This window comes from Carcharhinus amblyrhynchos, chromosome 27 (genome assembly GCF_965287045.1).
Source record: "Carcharhinus amblyrhynchos chromosome 27, sCarAmb.v2.hapA, whole genome shotgun sequence".
In the NCBI taxonomy this organism is placed as follows: domain Eukaryota; kingdom Metazoa; phylum Chordata; class Chondrichthyes; order Carcharhiniformes; family Carcharhinidae; genus Carcharhinus; species Carcharhinus amblyrhynchos.
Genome location: NC_137350.1, coordinates 8,447,929 through 8,469,478, shown reverse-complemented (window position 1 = coordinate 8,469,478; position 21,550 = coordinate 8,447,929). Strand labels below are relative to the sequence as shown.

The 21,550-nt window shown below is 41.3% G+C and overlaps 1 protein-coding gene across 1 annotated transcript in view; it reads left to right on the top strand.

Annotated features, from left to right (window-relative positions):
* Positions 1 to 21,550, top strand: part of nsfa (N-ethylmaleimide-sensitive factor a) — a 222,383-nt gene that overhangs the window by 71,697 nt on the left and 129,136 nt on the right. Inside the window, exons 9-12 of the mRNA XM_080213611.1 lie at positions 7,969 to 8,168; positions 12,526 to 12,691; positions 14,190 to 14,264; positions 19,271 to 19,458. Coding sequence (XP_080069737.1) covers positions 7,969 to 8,168; positions 12,526 to 12,691; positions 14,190 to 14,264; positions 19,271 to 19,458 — 629 coding nt within the window. The remainder of the gene's footprint in view (positions 1 to 7,968; positions 8,169 to 12,525; positions 12,692 to 14,189; positions 14,265 to 19,270; positions 19,459 to 21,550) is intronic.

Below are 21,550 nucleotides of genomic sequence, written 5' to 3'. Positions count from 1 at the left end.
CTGCAGAAGGATCTAGATAGGCTGGGCGAATGGGCCAGGAAATGGCAAATGGAATTTAATGTTGGCAAGTGTGAGGTGGTCCACTTTGGTAGGAAGAATGGTAGGAAGGACTATTACTTACGGGGCGAAAAACTGCAGCAGGCGACGGTGCAGAGGGACCTCGGGGTCCTTGTGCATGAGTCACAAAAACCCAGCTTGCAGGTGCAGCAGGTGGTCAGGAAGGCGAATGGGATGCTGGCCTTCATAGCGAAGGGGATTGAATATAAAAGTAGGGAGGTCTTGCTGCAGCTGTATAGGGCATTGGTGAGGCCGCAACTGGAGTACTGTGTGCATTTTTGGGCGCCGCACCTGCGCAAAGATATTTTGGCCTTGGAGGGAGTGCAGAGGAGGTTTACTAGGCTGATACCGGAGTTGAGGGGGTTGAGCTATGAGGAGAGGCTGAATAAACTGGGCTTGTACTCGTTAGAGTTTAGAAGAATGAGAGGAGATCTCATTGAGACGTATAAGATGATGAATGGGATGGATAGGACAGAGGTGGAAAGACTCTTCCCGCTCAAAAAAGACAATAGGACTAGGGGGCACAGCCTCAAGATAAAAGGGGGGCGGTTTAGAACGGAGTTGAGGAGGAACTTCTTCACTCAAAGGGTGGTGAATCTCTGGAATTCTCTGCCCGTTGAAGTGGTGGAGGCTGCCTCGCTAAATATTTTTAAGACGCGGGTTGATGGGTTTTTGATAGGAGAGGGGATTAAGGGTTATGGGGAGTGGGCGGGAATGTGGAACTGAGCAGCGACAGATCAGCCATGATCTTATTGAATGGTGGGGCAGGCTCGAAGGGCTGGATGGCCTACTCCTGCTCCTATTTCTTATGTTCTTATGTACGACAGGATATTGGGAGACAAAGGGAAGGGGAAATTGAGAGAGAAAATGAAATTTGGTGGGTTCATTGTGCATTTCACTTTTTAAATCTTGCTCAGCTCTTGTGAGGAACTACCAGAGAATCTGAGTTCTGCAAGCTTCTTACTGCCAGGTAGCCAAGAACAAATATTTAACATTTCTCCCAAATTTTTTGTGTACGCTACCATTGAGAGAAGCTTTGTAAGTGACCTAATATAGGAGGAATTTGCCACCTAATATTCATTATAAGAGTATCTGGAACATTCAATTCCAGTTCATACATTTTTAGCATCTTGGCAAACTGTCAATATCAGTCAGCCATTCAAGTGCAAAAGTGATGGTGGTTGGTTTTGATGTAGATTTTTTTCTCTTTAATCTTTACAAGTTGACAAATTAATAGCACATGTCATTTTCAGGTTAACCACCTAACTAATACCTGAGGAGGGTTATAGTAGCTCACGTTCCAAGCTCAGCGGGTGAGGAGAAATTTGGTGCGAAATTAACTCTTATAGCATTGTTCAAAAAGACATTAAAGCCTGTGACAGTGATGCTACTTCAGCTAGCTTACTGTCAAACTAAGCTAATTGATATTGCCCGTTCTCCTATGCTGAAGAAGTGCAGGATATTTGTTCAGTAGTTTTGGAAGAATGTTTGAAAGCCCTTTACAGCCAATGAAGCATTTTTGGAGTCTCACCATTAGTTTGTCGGAAATGGGACAGTCAGTTTGCATACAGCAAGACTCCACATTTTATCTTACCATTTTAGTTATATAGAATTTGCAGCACAGAAACAGGCTATTTGGCCCAACTATTCCATGCCAGTGTTGAAGCTTCATATCAGCCACATTCCACCCTTTTTATTTAACCCTATCAGCATAATGACTTGTTATTGTTTATTTATATTCCAAAAAAAGGCAGCACTGTATGATCTGACTCCCTCTATTCTTGCTCAAAATGCTTACAACTCTTGAAGGTTAGCAATTTGTTTGGGCTGATGGTTTGTGTGGGTGTAATAAGGCTTCAGCATAAACCTTTGTGAAATACAGGCTTTGTTTGTCCATTATAGCCCATCTACTTTCTGCCATAATATCCCTAAGTGTGACATGACCAAGCTTCTCATTTGTATTCCATTTATCTTTTTGAGATTTGCTTTGATTTATCCAAACAACTTGCATAACTTTAAAAGGAATGGCCTTTTAAAAAAGGATGCTATGTCTTGCCCCTTCTAATTGCCTGTAATAATTATTGCCATTCTTTATAGGCCATTACTTCCTTTGGGTAAATGATTTGGTGTGTCATGATATTCTGTTACATTACTATGATTATCAGAGCGCTGCAATTGTACACGAGCGGAGTTACATACAGTGGCAGTGATTGTGTTCAGCAATATATGTTTTGCCTCAGTAATCCCAAATAATTGCCCAAAACCATCCAGAGCAGAAATTGCAGCTGGAGTTTTGCCATGTTTCCCCCTGTGCCCTTATGAGGTGTACCATTGGAGCAACTGGAAGATCCCGCCATTGTGAATGGCTGGAAAGTTCAGTCCCTGTTTGGATCAAAGTAAAAAAAAATTAAACCTAACTGTGGGAAAGGCTACTGAAATATATCTGGGGAGAGTAGGTTGAGGATTCAGTCCATGGGAAGGTATGACCTCCTGAGTTTCATGCGAAGTTCAGTTCTGTATTGTGCTGCAAATATTGTCAACTGCTGTTAAAAGAATTAATAAATATGTTTCCTAATTATCGAACATCGGTTATCCTGCAAGAGGAGGCCGTATCCAATTTATTCACTTGTATTTATTGCTAGAGCACAGTAAATAGAACACCGTGCATTGTGGTGCAGTGATTGTCTGTTTCTCAGTGTCTTGCCTAGCTGCAGTCTGTCAACATGCCTTAGCAGTTCGGCACTACATCTTTGAACTTCACTCATCACCCAATCCTCCTTCACACACACTTTTCCTATATACAAACGGCATCAGATTGCCACTTAGTACTCATTAATGGCTTGTGCCTGACATTAATTTGGCAGAGCTGGTCTGATTTTTTTTTTGTGTTCCCCTCTGTGTAAAATTAGCTGACAGGACTGCTGTCGTGTCTCTTTTCATGACCAAGCGTCACTCCGGCTTTATCAGTTGTCAAGGTTTGCGACCCTTATTAACTGCAGGACGTGAAGCGTTGAGATGTTGTTTGCAGGTTAAAATTAAAGTTGGAACGATAGTTCAGCCAAGATGGCTGTGACCTGCCAATGCAGGCATTTTTAAAATGTTCAATTCTGCTTTGAGCTTTGTTACCGAACAATAGTTATATGACTAAAACCACCACCTCGAGAGCAATTAGGGGCGGACAATAAAAAATGCTGGCCCAGCTGGTGATGCCAACGTCTAGTAAAGAATTTAAAAAATGGTGAATCGTGGCTGCTCCTTATGCTCCAAGAGCAAAATACTGTGGATGCTGGAAATTTGAAAGAAAAACAAAAAATGCTGAAAATAACTCAGCGGGTTTGACAGCATTATGTAAAGCAAAATGCATGTCCAGCAATTTCTGTTTTCATTTCATCTACCCCTTTTATTTGCTGAGTGAAGACTCCACTTGTGTGGCAGAGTTGAACAATGTAAACCATTGTTGCCAAGTAGAGATTATTGACTCGCTGTGATTCACACTGATTTAATGCTTCTGTTTTTAAATAAAACGTGCACGCTCAACACAGGTAAATGTTCTTCGTTTAACTACTTACATACCTACCACCATTCTGTTACCAAGATACTAGTGCTTGGTAGTAATGTTTGCACACTGCTTTTCATCTTGCTATTTAACCAACAAATGTGTGAAAAATGTTATAGTTCACACATGAACTGTAAACAATTATTGAGGTCACATGGCCAATGACTGTCCATTAATTTCCTTTCTAACTGATAGTCAGGAATGTAATTAGTCGCATCCAGATTCCCAGGAGTGACATATTGGCGATATATTAAACACCACTAGTACAGACCCAGCAAGCTTTTGTGTTGATCTGCCCATGAGTGCTGATTGCTCCATGCTCGGACTGTCAGACAAGTACTATATTGGGGGAAGATGAATTGAAGAGAGCACTTGCTCTTCATTGCTGTCTAGCGACCCTAAAATATGCGTGTGTGTATTGCTGTGGTGTGATGGCAAAATTGGATTTTGCTGCAGTGTTGCAGTCATGATTGATAGCTAAGGAATATGTTCTCCTCTCCTATATATGAAGAATACAGAGAGCAGCCTGCATTCTGAAAACTTGCCAGACAAGTCCACACCTTCACAAGAGTGGGAAGAGGGTTAGGGAAAATTCAGTGAAGGTGACATTGACTTGATTGAATCATGCCTCCTTCCTTGTGCAAATAACCTTTTAATGTCAGGGTTTTTGAGCTGTTTTTGCTTTTAAAGCATTGGTATTGTTTTTGCCAGTTGATCTACATCCCTTGCTTGGGAGAAGGATCCATGCTGGTATAGTTAGAGTATTTGTATTTTTGTTTAAAGTGTGCAGCAGAGGTTAGCATCTTCCCATTTGTAGGCTGCATTAGGGTCATTGTATTAAATTAAAGATGTTCCCTCTTTAATGTTTTTCCTTACTGCTACTAAATTTTGCAGCCTGATTGGTATACATTCTTCAGTTTTTTTTAAACTTTTATGTAAGCTAGAAATGTATTTTTGACATTGTTTATGTTGGATTTTAATGAGTTTCACTGAAGTGTAGTGTGTCCTCAGCAATGGGTATTTTGTTTGTTTCTCACTGGCCTGGCTCATGGTCCTTTTGTAATTCCTTGTCTTTCAATAGTGTGCCATAGTGTCTGTGTTAAATCTCTTGACATTATACTTTGGATCCTTCGCCTTTGGATGAGTGAAGGGCAGAGTGCTTTAGTTGAGCAGTTACTGATGTAATCCATGACCTCGTTCATAATGCCATTCCTGGCTCCTCCTCTTGGTCCTATTTTTTCTTAATCCCAGGCTGTTTGCTTTTATTTTTAGTGAGGTTTTAATATTAAGTCTATGACATTTTATAATGCTGATAGCCAGACTAACGGGATGGATCTGCTTCATGTGCCGTGCAGACCCTGCACAGCAGTAAGGCAGCAGTACTAACCACTGTGCCACCCTCAAATGGAAATGTCAGGAGTGGGATTGTACACCAATGCTCAGTTCTGGCACGACTCCCTTTTCTAATGAATGTTTATTTATCTAACAGTGTTTCAGCCATCTCTTCCCCCCAACTACTTTTAACATGTGTGGTTGCACCTGGACCGTGAGTTTTATCCCCTCAAGTTTGATTATTTATGGCCTCTTCACTGTCTGTCTTAAATGCCTCTCATGTTTGGACCCAACTTTCTATTATCATGTCCAATATATTCGTCCCAAAATTAAATACAAAGGCAAAGCAGTTTAATAATTCTGCTTTTTGCCACCATTACCCATGAAATTATTGTGTACAGCTCCTGGCAGCACTCTTCCTATCCTGACCTTGTATTTTGTTATTTATACCTGTTCAATACTATAAAGTTTTATATTCTTTTATATTTTAGTTTTGTTTGTTTTTGCCTTTATAATGTTTTATCACCTGTATCCTAACTTTTTATTCCCTTGTCATCCTACTTTTGTGTATGACTTTTCCTTTAGTTTTAATGTTGTTCTATTGTTATTAATTCATAGTATGTCATTACTGGCTAGTTTGATTTGTTTTTTGATGGCATATCTTGGACACTCTTCATTGCTGTTTTTCCCCTAGTTCTGGTCTCTCCAACAAGAGAAAACCCTCTAAGCATCCACTCTGTGAAGCTCCTTCAGGATCTTATATTTTTCAATAAGATCATTCCTCATTCTTTTTAACTTCAATGGATACAGGCCCAACCTGCCCAACCTTTCCTCATTAAAAATAATTTCCAGTCCAGAAGTCAGTCATGTGAATCTTCTCTGAACTATCCTTGTATCCTTAGGTAAGAAAACCAGAATTGTATATAGTACTCCAGATATGGTCTCACCAGTGCTGTGTATGACTGTAACAAACTTATATACTTGCATATGGATTCCCCTTGCAAAAAACATCAACATTCCATCTGCTTTCCGAATTACTTACTGTACCTGCTTATTAACTTTTTGTATTTATGCACCAGGACACCCAGGTTCCGCAATCTGCCTCAATTTAAATAATATGTGTTTTTCTATTATGTTCTTCCTGCCAACAAGGATAAATTCACATTTTCCAATGTTATTCTACTCTGTTACCTTATGGCACACTGACTTAACCTATCTGCATCCGTTTGCAAACTCCTTATGTCGTCTTCACAACTTACTTTCCTGTTTATCTTTGTGTCATCAACAAATTTAGCAACCATAAATTCTGTCCCTTCATCCAAATCATTTTGTAAAAGATTGTAAACAGTTGAGATCCCTGTGGCACTCCACTCATTACAGCTTGCCAATCTGAAAATGACCCATTTATCCCTACTCTCTGCTTCCTGTTAGTTAAGCAATCCTCTATTCGTGATTTTTTTAAAAAAGTGCCACTTAAACCATAAGCTCTCTTTTTCTGTGGAAAACTTTGATGTGGCACCTTATCAAATGCCTTGTGGGAATTTGTGATCTGTACTGATTAGATAATTCTCAATGTTTATTTCTTTTGCTTGTTCTCATAAGTTAGCTTCCAGTTGCTGTTCTTGAGTTTTTTGCTTTTTGATTTTGATTTCATTTATTATTGTCATGTATTAATATACAGTGAAAAGTATTGTTTCTTGCGTGCTATAAAGACAAAACATACTGTTCATAGAGAAGGAAACAGAGTGCAGAATGTAATGTTACAATCATAGCTAGGATGTAGAGAAAGATCAACTTAATGCAAGGTAAGTCCATTCAAAAGTCTGACAGCAGCAGGGAAGAAGCTGTTCTTGAGTTGATTGGTACGTGACCTCAGACTTTTGTATCTTTTTCTCGAAGGAAGAAGGTGGAAGAGAGAATGTCCGGGGTACGTGGGGTCCTTAATTATGTTGGCTCCTTTGCCGAGGCAGTGGGAAGTGTAGACAGAGTGATTTGGTGGGAGGCTGGTTTTAGTGGGTAAGAAGGGAATCCTGTACACATTTTTCAAACTATGTTCACTGTGTCTATTTGTGATTGATGTGGAGTTGCCGGCATTGGATTGGGGTAAGCACAGTAAGTATCCTCACAACACCAGATTAAAGTCCAACAAGTTTACCTGGTAGCATGAGCTTTTGGAGCGCTGCTCCTTCTTCAGGTGAAAGCTGGTGCTTCCAAATAATTCTGTTGGACTTTAACCTAGTGTTCTGAGACTACTTACTTTGTTTGCAATTGAATGGGAAACGTTTACCTTGCAATTTACAATTGAAGAAATTAGTTGAAGTTAGTCAGAGATTATAAAAGCAGGGCAATCACGATGGAACCGTATAGAGCTTTGGTGAGGCCACAGCTAGAGTACTGCGTGCAGTTCCGATTGTCAATTATAGGAAGGATATGATTGCACCGGAGGAGGTGCAGAGGGGATTCACCACAACACTGTTGGGATGGAATATTTAAGTTATGAAGAAAGGTTGGATAAGCTTGGGTTGCTTTTGTTGGAACAGAGAAGACTGAGGGGGCGACCTGATCGAGGTGTACAAGATTATGAGGGACATTGGCAGAGTGGGTAAGGAGCAGCTGTTCCCCTTAGTTGAAGGGTCAATCACGAGAGGACATGAATTCAAGGTGAGGGGCGGGAGGTTTAGGAGGGATGTGAGGCAAAACATTTTTATCCAGAGGATGGTGACAGTCTGGAATGTACTGCCTGGGAAAGTTGTCTTACAGCCTTTAAGAAATACCTGGATGAGCACTTGGTACGTCATAACGTTCAAAGTTATGGACCAAGTCCTGCTAAGTGGAATTAGGGGGAGGTCAGGTACTTCTCATATGTAGGTGTGGACTGAATGGGCTAAAGGGCCTCTTGTACACCGTATGATTCTAAAATTATTTCTAATTCAGGGTTTTTCACTCTGCTGTGAAAATTTACATGCAACGAGTTTTCATTGGTTATTTGCTTTACACAATATGTTTTTGTCTCTCTCCCTCAGGTTGTAAACATGTGAAGGGTATTCTGCTCTATGGTCCACCAGGATGTGGGAAAACCTTAATGGCACGACAGATTGGGAAAATGTTGAACGCTCGTGAACCCAAAGTTGTGAATGGTCCTGAAATCCTCAACAAATATGTGGGTGAATCTGAAGCTAATATTCGTAAACTCTTTGCTGATGCAGAGGAAGAGCAGAGGAGGGTGAGTGTTCAGAGTCTTGATGAATTGTAATAATTTATTTCAAGCAGAAATGATAATAGTTTGGAGCATTAGCGAGGTGGAACAGACTTTTGTATCTTTTTCCTGATGGAAGAAGATAGAAGAGAGAATAACTGGGGTGTCTGGGGTCTTTAATTATGCTGGCCGCTTTGCCAAGGCAGCAGGTGGTGTAGACAGAGTCAATGGATGGTTTGTGTGATGGATTGTGCTATGTTCACAACCGTTCGTAGTTCTTTGCAGTCTTGGGCAGAGCAGGAGTCATGCCAAGCTGTGATACAATCAGAAAGGATGCTTTCTATGGTGCATCTGTAGAAGTTGGTGAGAGTCATAGCTGACATGCCGAATTTCCTTAGTCTTCTGAGAAAGTTGGTGGGCTTTCTTAACTGTAGTATTGGTATAGGAGGAGCAGGACAGGTTGTTGGTAGCCTGGACACCTAAAAACCTGAAGCTCTCAACCCTTTCCACTTTGTCCCAGTTGATGTAAACGAGGTATGTCTCCTTTACACTTCCTTAAGTCGATGACAACCTCCTTCATTTTGCTGAAGTCGAGGGAGAGACTATTGCCACACCAGTTCACCAGGTTCTCTATCTCATTTCTATACTGTGTCTCATCATTGTTTGAGATCCGACACGCTACGGTGGTTTCGTCAGCAAACTTGAAAATCGAATTGGAGGTGAATTTGGCCACACTGTCATAGTGTATAAGGAGTATAGTAGGGGGTTGAGAACACAGCCTTGAGAGGCACCAGTTTTAAGGATGATCATGGAGGAGGTGTTGTTGCCTGTCCTTACTGATTGTGGTCTGTGAGTTAGGAAGTTCAGGATCCAGTCACAGAGGGAGGTGCCAAGGCTCAGGCCACTGAGTTTGGCAATGACTTTCATGGGAATAATGGTGTTGAAGGCTGAGCTGTATTCAATAAATAGGAGTCTGACATAGGTGTCCTTGTTATCTAGGTGTTCCAAAGCTGAATGCAGGGCCAGGGAGATAGTGTCTGCTGTGGATCTGTTGCAGTGATGGGCAAACTATAGTAGATCCAAGTAGTCCAGGAGGCTGGAATTGATTTGTGCCACGACTAGCCTTTCAAAGCACTTCAGAATGATGTATGTCAGAGTCACCGGTCATTAATGCATGCTGCTTGATTTATTTTAGGTACTGAGATGATGGTTGTTGTCTTGAGGCAGATAGGAAGCTCGCGTTGTTTAGAGAGGTTGAAGATGTTTGCGAACACTCCTGCCAGCTGATCCGCACAGGATCTAACTGCTTGTCCGGGTACCCCAGCTGGGCCAGTCGCTTTCCGTGGGTTGACCTTCGAGAAAGCTGCTCTGACATCTGCTGTGGTGATCCCAAATACAGGTTCATCCAGGGCTTCCAGGGTGGAGGGTACGCCTTTGCTGATTTCTTGCTCAAAATGGGCATCAAATGCATTGAGCTCATCGGGGGGGGTGCATTGGAGCTGGCGATTTTACGTGCCTTCATCTTTTGGCTCATTATGTTCTGCAGACCTTGCCAAGTTGGCGGTGGTCGGTGTGCCTTGTCTGAGACTCTGGCTTCGTCCGGCACTGTCTCTTGGCATCTTGAATCTCCTTAGATCGTATCTGGCTTTCCTGTAAAGGTCAGTGTTACCTGACTTGAAAGCCTCAGACCTGGACTTCAAACAATGGGTATCCCTGTTCATCCATGGTTTCTGGTCGGGGAACACAGATTTGCTTCTTTGGCACACAGCCTTCTACATACTTACTAATGAAGTCAATTACTGTAGTGGCATACTCATTCAGACTGTTCGCAGAGTTTATAAATACTGACCAGTCCACTGACTCCATGCAGTCCTGTAGGAGATCATCTGATTCCTCAGACCAACATTGCGCAACTTTCTTTGATGGATTCTCCTGCTTCCGTTTTTGCTTGTAAACTGGAAGCAGGAGCGCAGCCTTTTGGTCCGATTTGCCAAAGATTTGGCTGGCGATAGAGCAGTAGGCATGTTTGATATTTGTGTAGCAGTGGCCTAGGATGTTTGGGCCTCTGGAACAGATGTGTTGGTGGTAACTTGATAGCACGCTCTTGAGCTTGGCCTGATTGAAGCCCCCAGCCACGATGAACAAGGTCTCGGGATGTTTAGTAAAGTTAAAGTTTATTTATTGGTCCCAAGAAGGCTTAAATTAACACTGCAATAAAGTTACTATGAAAATCCCCTAGTAGCCATACTCCAGCGCCTATTTGGTACACTGAGGGAGAATTTAGCGTGGCCAATCCATTTAACCAGCACATTTTTTGGATAGTTATGCACAGAGTTATTGAAAACTTATCAGTGGCCAAAAACTAAAGCTTATTTAGTATAACAATTTCAGCTTAACTTCAAAGAGCTTAAACTGTTTCAGAACAAAAATCAGCAGTCCAGTAATCTAGAAGACTGGTTATTCTGAGCCATTCCCAACAGAGAATGGTCATGGATAAATTATTAATCATGCTCTTGCCATTTTATTGATGATTAGTTGCAGTGCCTGTGGACCGTCGCTAAAATTCATGCTGAAAGGCTTCAAAGGATCTCGGCTGCATGAGACTTTATGACATAAAGGACCCCAGGATGTTGGAGTTGGTTATACCATAAACTGACAGAAGTACAGTTCTGAAGCTGCAATTACATTGGAATGAATGCCATGCTTAACACCGTCTGTGTGTTTAGTTGGTGCACACACCCAAGTTAGAATCATACAGGTGACCATTTGGCCCATTGTGCCTGTGCTGACTCTTTGGAAGGATGTTTACAATTTGTCCCTGCCTCCTGCACTTTTCCCTTCAAGTATTTAGCAATGTTTTTGAAAGTTGTCGCTGAATCTGATTCCACCAGCCTTTTTAGGAACTGCATTCCAAATTGCCATAACTGACTGTATTTAAAAAAAACTCCTCATTTTTCCCTACCATTTCTATACCCATTATCTTAAATGTACATACTTTGATTGCAGCTCTCCTGACCAGTGGAAACAGTTCCTCCGTGACTACATCAAATCCCCATATAATTTGCCTCTTTTAAATTTCCCCTTTAACTATCTCTGTTCTAAAGTGACCAATCCAGTTTCTCTCGTCTTTCCACACAATTGAAATTCTTCATCCTGGTCCTGCTGCGAATCTAGGACTTGTTAATTTTTGATCTGCAATCTGTTGTGGATGTTGTGTGATGTTTTCTGAATCTCTTCATCCTCTGCTTGCCTATATCTACAGCAGTATCCAACAGCATTACAAGCAGCTCATCTGTTGTATCTTAAAAGAGCCATTTGTGCATCATGAATGAAAGTGGCAATAAATGGCTGATAAAAATGTTGATGTTCAGGCTGCATGTGCTGCATTTTAATAATCATAGAACCATACAGTGCAGAAGAGGCCCTTCGGCCTATAGAGTCTGCTCCGACACATTAGAAACACCTGAACTCCTACCTAATCCAATCTGCCAGCTCTTGGCCCATTGCCCTATGATACATTTTATACGTTTTGGTAAAAAAAAAGGGACTTTTCTACTTGTTTTCTGCGTCTGTTGTCTTTAGTTGGCTTACATTTTCCAGAATTCAAAGAGCAAGCTTCAGTTAATGAGGTGGATTGAGCAATGTTAGGGGAAGAATCAGATTCTAAAAAACATATTCTAATTGTGGAAAATACAGGTTTCAAAGGACGTTAGCTTTGTAAGTTGTCTGTGGATTTTCTCAGAGAACTCCTTCCAATTTGATTATTTTGAAACACTTTTGAGGTGTTTTTAATTGGTGAGGATCAAGTTGACATGTTCAGTATTTCATCTGGATTTTTATTTCCTCAAGCTGGAATTCAGCTAAGTTGTTTCCAAACTTGAAATAATTTACATTTAAACCCAACTGGTGGGGTTGGGAGGTTGGGGGGTTAACACTTGGTTATTTGCAGGTGCTTGATGTTTGGTGGGGGTGATGTTGGGGGAAGTTGGTTTTGCCAATCTCTAGGGAAACCTGTACATTCCACGTGCAGCAGTTCTAGGGCACACAATAGAGCATTGAGTTTGTGGAAAGGGCCCTGTCGTTCAAGTCTGTCATGTCAGCTTCAATCAAAATGGATTCTGCGGACAATTTGCTTCTCTTTTAATTAATCCTGGTTTATTTGAATGTTAGTTACTATTTTGGACAGTGGAGGTTAAAGTTGATGCATCTGTGTTGGATGAGAGCTACTTTTGAAAAGGTCAGCTCCCTTCTGAACCAGTGACGAGGCAGATCGCCAGGGTGAGGACAGATTCCCAGAACAATATCCACACTGTGGGCTTATATTCATACCAGTCACCTTCTTCACATTTAATTCAAAAGGTTTATGCGATCTGTCTTTTCGCAGCTTGCGGCAAACAGCGGCCTACACATCATCATATTTGATGAAATAGATGCCATTTGCAAGCAGCGAGGGACCATGGCAGGCAGCTCGGGTGTACACGACACCGTTGTCAATCAACTGCTTTCCAAGATAGATGGAGTGGAACAACTGAATAATATCCTTGTTATAGGTAAGGGCTGCAAACTGGCCTGTGGACTCTGTAGCATGGATATTTTCCATGATGGGAATTGGGCTGGGCAGCAGAATGGGGCTGTGAAGAGGAAATTTTGTTGCTGTTTCTTGCTCTATCTGCTTTCTGAATTGATATTATAAGAAAACCACTTGTATAATTTGTAAACATTGTGCCATGACCTGGATTTCCCGTATTTTTCTTACTTTTAACGTTCCAGTGCAGTTTGTTGAAAGGTATTCAAGGGATCCATCACATATACTTTGGGGATTTATTTGTTGCCACTGTTTTGGGCCTGAATTCATTTTTTGTTTTAACTGTTGACAACCAATGTAGAATCTGATCCAATGTTTTCACAATCTTAAATTATGTATAGAGTCCACTCCACTCACCTATATAACATGGCAGCAACTTCTAAAGGATATGACTCCAAACTGGTCACTGATTAACTTCTGGAATCATCTCCTGACCCAACCTTTCTAACTTTCTGTTGGCTGCTCTTTTTTATCAAGCTCTATTTTCCCAATTGGTCCGAGTGCAGGCATATATTTTTAGCCATTCGTTAATGTAAGTAAAGAAGTTGGCATGATTTATAGCATGTTTTTATTATTGTAATTATTTTAACTCTCCTGCAAGGGAAATATAAATGTGGTTCTCAACATTGCTTTAGGTTTTTTAAATACTATACTTAACCAACTAGTCTCAGGTTTCCTGGTCTATCTCCTCATCTGTTTTTTAAATATTGGGGTTATATTTGAAATATTCTAAGCTATTTTAACTTCTAGTTAAGTGGTTGTGGAATGCTATAGATCTCCAGAATCTAGCTTTTTTTAAATCTGAGAATTCCAGGTCTACAAATAGTTTCGAGCAAACTTGTTTTTTGGAACTTTTTCTTTCCTCCTCCCTTGCTACGCAACTGAATATGTTACCATAATCAGAAACTGCAACTGCTGTAATGTGACAGCATTTACTTAAAATTTATATAAAGCAGTTCCCTCGTGTGACTGTCTCCAAGTCAAAGCCCTGGCACTTCCTCCTTAAGAGCACTGTGGTTGTACCCCACATAGACTGCAGCAATTCGAGAAGATGGCTCAGCATCTTTACAAGAGCCCTTAACAGTGGGAAATGCCAGAGACGCTTGCATCCAAGAACGAGCATAAAGGAACCAAATTGACTTTGCTCGATTTACGTCAATCTTTTTCACCAAATAATGAATACCCCTCATGTGCCCTTTGTCATAAAGAGAATTTTCAGTGACTGAGTGACTACTACTATAAAAATTGATTTATTAGCTTTATATTATACATGAATTGGATGGGAATAAAGTGACGTGGTCCTAAATAGATGAGTAAGATAGGAATAGAGGGCAGTGGTCCCTGAAAGGGTAGGGGGTTTTAGTTGAGATGGGCAGCATGTTTGGTGCTGGCTTGGAGGGCTGTAGTTTTCTTCTTTGTTCTTTGTATTCGCCTTTTAACCGAAACTCTGTAACATTTTCTAGGCATGACAAACCGACCAGACTTGATTGATGAGGCTCTTCTACGACCTGGTCGATTAGAAGTCAAAATGGAAATTGGTAAGCTTTGTCCCATTAGCAGAAGATTTTAAATTTTTTTGTTAAAATCGAAATGCCTCAATCAGTTGTTTGAGGACCTTCAGTGGTTTAAAACAACTCTCCAAATTATATTTAACTATTTAATTAAAGTCCTTCAGCTGTTGGAAATGTTGTTGTAACATTCTATTCTGTGAAGGGCATCCTGTGTTGATGCATAATCATTGCCCCTGCGGTGAATGTATGGGGCCACTTTTACCCTATTCTGCTGTCATTGGGGAGCCCTAGAGAGGCCAGTGCCCTGCAGTACACTTTGCACTTGCCAATACAAGCAGAGCCCTTCAAAAATGCCCTACATTTACTTTCCAACTTGTTTATTTAAAAAATAATTCTCCCTGTTCCTAATTACTGATTGTGCCCAACTCATGAAATGAAGCAATGGAACTTGTTGCTCACAACTAAAAGACAAATTTCCCTTGTTTGTCTAGAGACATTGAGGTAGAGTTGTAGAGGGCAAAGAGGTGAACCTTTGAAGACTTTTTGGAGATTTATGTGCAAAATGACATTTGTAGCTGAGTTGCATCTAGTTTTCCCTGCTCCATCTTTTTTCCGCTGGGCACAAAGATTTAATGAACGAGTGACCTTTTGGCATATTACTGATTCTGATTGCAGCAATAGTATCATTTAATAACTTAACGAAATATTGTGTACATGTGTGCCAGGCAACAAAAGGACACTGTTTCTTTTCAATGAGTTATTTCTAGCTGCTCTTTGATTTTACTTATCTTTGATGCCTAGCACTTCCTGGCATAGCTAACCAAGGAAGTTCACTTTTAGCAAAGTTTAATATTCTCGCAGTGTTTTTGTTGGCTAACGACGTACGATTAAGCCACAAAGGTTGCCTTTCAGGTGTTGCATGTAAACCTACAAACAAGTTTTGAAATGTTCACTTGTTTCTCCTCTAATCCTCCATGAATCCTTTCCCCCATCATAAAAGTTCAGCTAGTATGGTGGACAAGATAGTAAAACCTGAGATGTATGTTGTACAGTAGCATTTGAAGTCTATGGCTACGTTATTCCAGGGATGCGTACTGAAGTTTGAGACACCAATTGCAGAACCTAATTATAGCAGACCCTAGCTGAGCATGAAAAAAGTCTTGAAATAAGTTCAACTCGATGATTAAGTTGTAATTTTAGATGTCTCCAAAGTGTACTTCAGTTCAATTGGACAATAATCCAATTTTGGCACATCTAAATTTCTATAGTACAACAAAACTATCAACTTTGACTGGTGACACTTTTGCCTTTCCTGTTAGTAGGCTCTGGTTTGAGCCCACAATGTCGGCTTGCACTGTTGTTAGAAGTCTCACCAACACCAGGTTAAAGTCCAACAGGTTTATTTGATAGCACAAGCCACAAGCTTTCGGAGCACTGCTCCTTCATCAGGTGAATGAGAGATATGGTCATAAACAGTTCACAAACTTAATGTACAAGATAATGGTTGGAATGCGAGTTTTTACAGGTAATTGAGTCTTAAAGGTACAGACAATGTGAGTGGAAAGAGGGTTAAACACAGGTTAAAGGGATATGTATTGGCTCTAGCCAGGAGAGTTAGTGAGATTTTGCAAACCCAGGCAAGTCGTGGGAGCTAGAGTCTGCAGAAGGATCTAGATAGGCTGGGCGAATGGGCCAGGAAATGGCAAATGGAATTTAATGTTGGCAAGTGTGAGGTGGTCCACTTTGGTAGGAAGAATGGTAGGAAGGACTATTACTTGCGTGGCGAAAAACTGCAGCAGGCGACGGTGCAGAGGGACCTCGGGGTCCTTGTGCATGAGTCGCAAAAACCCAGCTTGCAGGTGCAGCAGGTGGTCAGGAAGGCGAATGGGATGCTGGCCTTCATAGCGAGGGGGATTGAATATAAAAGTAGGGAGGTCTTGCTGCAGCTGTATAGGGCATTGGTGAGGCCGCAGCTGGAGTACTGTGTGCAGTTTTGGGCGCCGCATCTGCGCAAGGATATTTTGGCCCTGGAGGGAGTGCAGAGGAGGTTTACTAGGCTGATACCGGAATTGAGGGGATTGAGCTATGAGGAGAGGCTGAATAAACTAGGCTTGTACTCGTTAGAGTTTAGAAGAATGAGGGGAGATCTCATTGAGACGTATAAGATGATGAATGGGATGGATAGGATAGAGGTGGAGAGACTCTTCCCGCTCAAAAAAGACAGTAGGACTAGGGGGCACAGCCTCAAGATAAAGGGGAGGCGGTTTAGAACGGAGTTGAGGAGGAACTTCTTCACTCAAAGGGTGGTGAATCTCTGGAATTCTCTGCCCGTTGAAGTGGTGGAGGCTGCCTCGCTAAATATTTTTAAGACGCGGGTTGATGGGTTCTTGATAAGAGAGGGGATTAAGGGTTATGGGGAGAGGGCGGGAAAGTGGAACTGAGCCACGACAGATCAGCCATGATCTTATTGAATGGTGGGGCAGGCTCGAAGGGCTAGATGGCCTACTCCTGCTCCTATTTCTTATGTTCTTATGTTTTTATGCTACAGATAGTGTGACATGAACCCAAGATTACACTGATGTAACTTTGTTGTAGCAGACGGATGCAACATTGCTGCTTGTTAAGCTCTTATATTGAAGTTTGCTTGATCAAAAACTAACAATGCAATTCATTTTACATAGTACTAATATCCCCCTTTTGACCAATACCTATTACTGGGCCACATTTCCTAGAACACCCTCCCGAACAGCACTGTGGGTGATCCTACTCCATATAGACTGTAGCGGTTTGCCATCGCCTTCTCAGAGACAACTAAGGATAGAATTTTAAAAATCAGTCATTTTGTGGCTTTGATAGGGCATGCTCAATTTGTTCGCCTGCATTTACTACACTTTACATAATGAATACATTTCAAGGGGTAAAATAATATGTAAATTCAGGGAATCCTCTATGCTAATCAATCTCTGTATTAATGCTTTGTGGTAGGTCAAGGAAATGCATTTAGACAAGAGTATTATGCTATATAAAATGCTTTATATTTTTCCGCCAGCAGGATGTGTGCCCTTTGTGAACTCTTTTAAGGCCAGAGCTGTAATTGCTGTGCCTTCCGCGCTCAAATATCAATTAGTTCTTTTTGAACAGCTTCTTGAGTTGACTGTTTGCTTTAAAAAGTTTACATTTTGCTCCTGAAGTCAGTTGGTGCATTGGAAAGGTTCTTTGTGTCATTGTGTACCCAGAAATTAGCTGGTTGAATGGACATCTCAAAATTTTGACATGCAAACGGGCCTGTCATTGTGTTAAACATTGTTGAACCAGTGATGCAACTCAGGGCATCTGTCAGTGTTTGTGGAAATAGAAATAGGCCATTCAACCCCATGAGCCTGCTCTGCCATTCAATTAGCTCATGGATCTGTTCCTCTGCCTCATTTAACCATTTTTTCTACAATATTTCCTGATCTCACCACCCGCGCCCCCCCCAACAAAAAATCTATTGATTTGTCCTAAAGTTTGTTGGTACAGCATGACTGGCTGTTTGAAGGTGTGATACCTTCCCTAGTCTATTGTGTTCTGACATATGAACCTCATTTGATTCTGCGCCTGTGCTTACCATTCTTTTGCTGGCTGGAGATGATGCAGTGGGTGGCCTAGTGGTTAGCACTGCTGCCTTGTAGCACCAGGCTTGGGTGACTGTCTGTGTGGAATTTGCACATCCTCCCTGTATTTGCATGGGTTTCCTCCGGGTGCTCCTGTTTTCTCCCAAAGTCCAAAGATGTGTGGGTTAGGTGGATTGACCAGGCTTAATTGTCCCTTAGTGTCAGGGGGATTAGCAGGATAAATATGGGGTGGGGGTGTGATATGAGTCCTCAGTAAAATTGTTGTTGGTGCAGGCTCGATGGGCCTATCTCCTGCACTGTAGGAATTCTATGATTCTAACTCCTGATGCAGGAATTTTCCCATACAATGCAATAGCTTCTTTGCCACTTGATGGCAAGTCCTTAGTGCAGTGTCAGTATTCCATATTTAACATTGAGAAAATACCAAAACTTTGCAGCTGTGGGGAATATCAGCATATTTCAAAAGCTGCCAAGGTGATTCAGTAGAAAACAGCTATGTTCACTGGTTCTAAAGGCTGCCTGTTCACCCCAGTCAATGCCCTGAAGTTCCTTGTCTGACTGGAAATTCTTCAACTTGTTAAATAATGTAAGCAATACAGAATTATAAATGCATAAGAAAAAAACATTATTACAGACATTTTGAGACAGAGTAATTTTGTAAATGTCACTGAACCAAAACTTATGGCCATGTCCTGAAACATTTTGGTCCTTCATTAGTATATTGTGAAGGTTCTCAACTGCATTGATGCATTGCATCTTGTCCTAAGGACCAAGAGGGCAAATTGGCTGAGATGACACTTGACATTGGTAAGGATTTGTGTGTCCCATGTACATGTTGGAGATGGCCCTAATTCTCAGCTTACCATGAATGAGGCGGTGCACTGGGAGCCTTGGTGTCACCTACTGGAAGGAATACTGAGATACTTCATGTTGGGTGATGGGAGAAGCTGTAGGAGGATGCACCAATTGAAAACCTACGCGTGCTGAATTTTGTCTAATCCCTTCGAATTTGTTGAATCCAATCATTTGCTCATTTGGATGGTCGAAGCAAATTCGCTAGGTCTGAATGGCCTCCTCCTGCATTGTAGGAATTCTATGGCTATGGTTAATGGAAAGCTGAAAAGATGTCTTTAGGCTGTAGAAGGGGAACAACTCTTTCAATAATCTTAGTAGTCGGGGAGAAAGTACTTACGGCAGGTTTCACTTGATAGTATTTTACCAAGTCTGCTGGGCTCTTGACCTGTTGTCAACTTATTTCTGACAAACTTATGAAAACAATCTATCTTTGGAGGAAGATAACATTACAAGGGAAAGAAGCTTGACAAATTGTTTGCAAGTTGGTGAATTTTCAAGCTGCAATAAATTTTGTTTGTACTGCAGATTTGTCAATTTATTTCTGGCTTTCTTTTTGTTCCCCAGGCTTGCCAGATGAGAAGGGAAGAGTGCAAATTTTGAATATTCATACAGCAAGAATGCGAGAGCACAATTTGTTGAGCGATGATGTGGATGTTCTTGAACTTGCCCAGGAGACCAAGAATTTTAGCGGTGCGGAGTTGGAAGGGTTAGTGAGAGCTGCCCAATCAACTGCAATGAACCGACACATAAAAGTAAGCAAGGACATTTGCATGCTTGGTGATATTTCCTAAAGTACGTAATTGTTGCATTCATTGCTGCACCAGAACATGGAATATCTGTCATCACCCCTCCGTAAAAAAAAAACCCTTGACCCCTCCATCCTTTATAACTGCCATTCATTTCTGACCTCATTCTCTTCCAATCTTTGAATGTGTTCTTGCCTCCCAAATTTGCCCATCTTACCTAGAGTTCCATATTTGAATTCCTCCAATCAGGTTCCTCACCTGTCATAGGACTGAAATGGCCCTTATCATTTTCCCAAATGACATCTTAAGTGATGAAGATGAAATATTCCTCCTCATCCTTCTGACCTGCCTGTGAACTCTTTACTAGGTGATGCTGCACATGCCAAAATTTATTCTTAAATATCTTTATCATAGCCAGAGAATACTTACAATGGCTGTGTTTCCCTCTCCTCCACAGTTAGTGTCCCGCAAAGGCCGCTTCTTTATTCTCATTGACATGCTTCTCTTGGGTAACATGATCTGAAACACATCAGTTTCTACATGTACGCTGATGGTACCCAGCTCTATCTCCCTCACTACTTCTTTCAATCCCTCTGTTTTCTCTTAAGTTGTTAGAGTGCTTATTCAACTTCTTTTACCAGATGAGCAGAAATGTTCTCAATTACATATCGTGAAGCTGTTTTATTTGTTTCCTGCCATAAACTCTGTTCCCTAACCACTGACTCCCAAGCGTTTTATGCTTTATTACGTTTTCAGTGTGAAATATCAATCAAATGTGCTGTTCCTGAACAAGTACAAAAGGATACAATTGGAACTTTGCTCTCAACGTCGTTACTGTAATGTTCTTTCTTGTCTATTCCAAATGACAAACTATTCCCAAACAAGAGGACAGATTGGCAAACCACACTCAACAAAAATGGTATAGCATTTATATAACATCTTTGAAGTGGTAAAACATATGAAGGCAATTCAAAAGATCATTATTAGTTAAACTTTGGGAACTATGCTACACGAGATATTCGGGTGAGAAAGCTTGGTCAGAATGATAGTATTAAGCACGCTAAAGTAGCAGAGGTCATAGAAATCATAGAAAAACTACAGTACAGAGAGACACCATTCGGCCCATCAAGTCTGCACTGAGCACAATCCCACCTAGGCCCTACCCCCCCATCCCTACATATTTTACCCACTAATACCTCTAACCTACACATCTCAGAACACTAAGGGGCAATTTAAGCATGGCCAATCAACCCTAACCTGCATATCTTTGGACTGTGGGAGGAAACCGGAGCACCCGGAGGAAACCCACGCAGACACGAGAATGTGCAAACTCCACACAGACAGTGACCCAAGCCTGGAATCAAACCCAGGTCCCTGGGGCTGTGAAACAGCAGTGCTAACCACTGTGCTACTGTGCTGCCCGGTGTTTGGGGAGAGAATTTTTGAGCTTTGAGCCTGGGCAGTTAGGAACATAGGAGTAGGTTATTTAACCATTCAAGCCTTCCTTTATTCAATGAGATAATGGCTGATCTGTGACCTAATTCCATATACCCATCTTGGCTTTGGTCCAGAAAAATGTATTAATCTCAGATTTATTGACAATTGAATGATCATCAATTGCGTCAAAATTGAATGCAATAATGGAGTGATGAATATCAGAAGCAAAAGAGACCAGAATTAGAAGAGCTTTGAGACTCTGGTACTGGAGACACACAAATAGGGAGGGGTGAGACTGTGGAGCGATTGAATCACTGATGGATGAGGAGCTGGTGTAGGTCAGCTAATGCAGGTGTGATAGGTGAATTGGGCCTAAATGAATTGAACTCATGTAGAACTCTGCTGCATAAGAACTTATGACTCATTTTGTAATTACTTGCACAGTGAAACTGAACTTTGGGTGAATTGACATTCATGGAGTTGGGAAGCCATCAAGGGGGAATGGGAGAAATTATGTTGAGATGATAAAAACATGGATGAAGAATCTTTGTCCACTCTCAACAGCACATCAATGGGAAGTAGATGATTTCTGAACTTGCTACTATGAAGCACAATATTTGGATGGGCGCTTCAGTTAACTATATTTTTTGATTTGTGCATG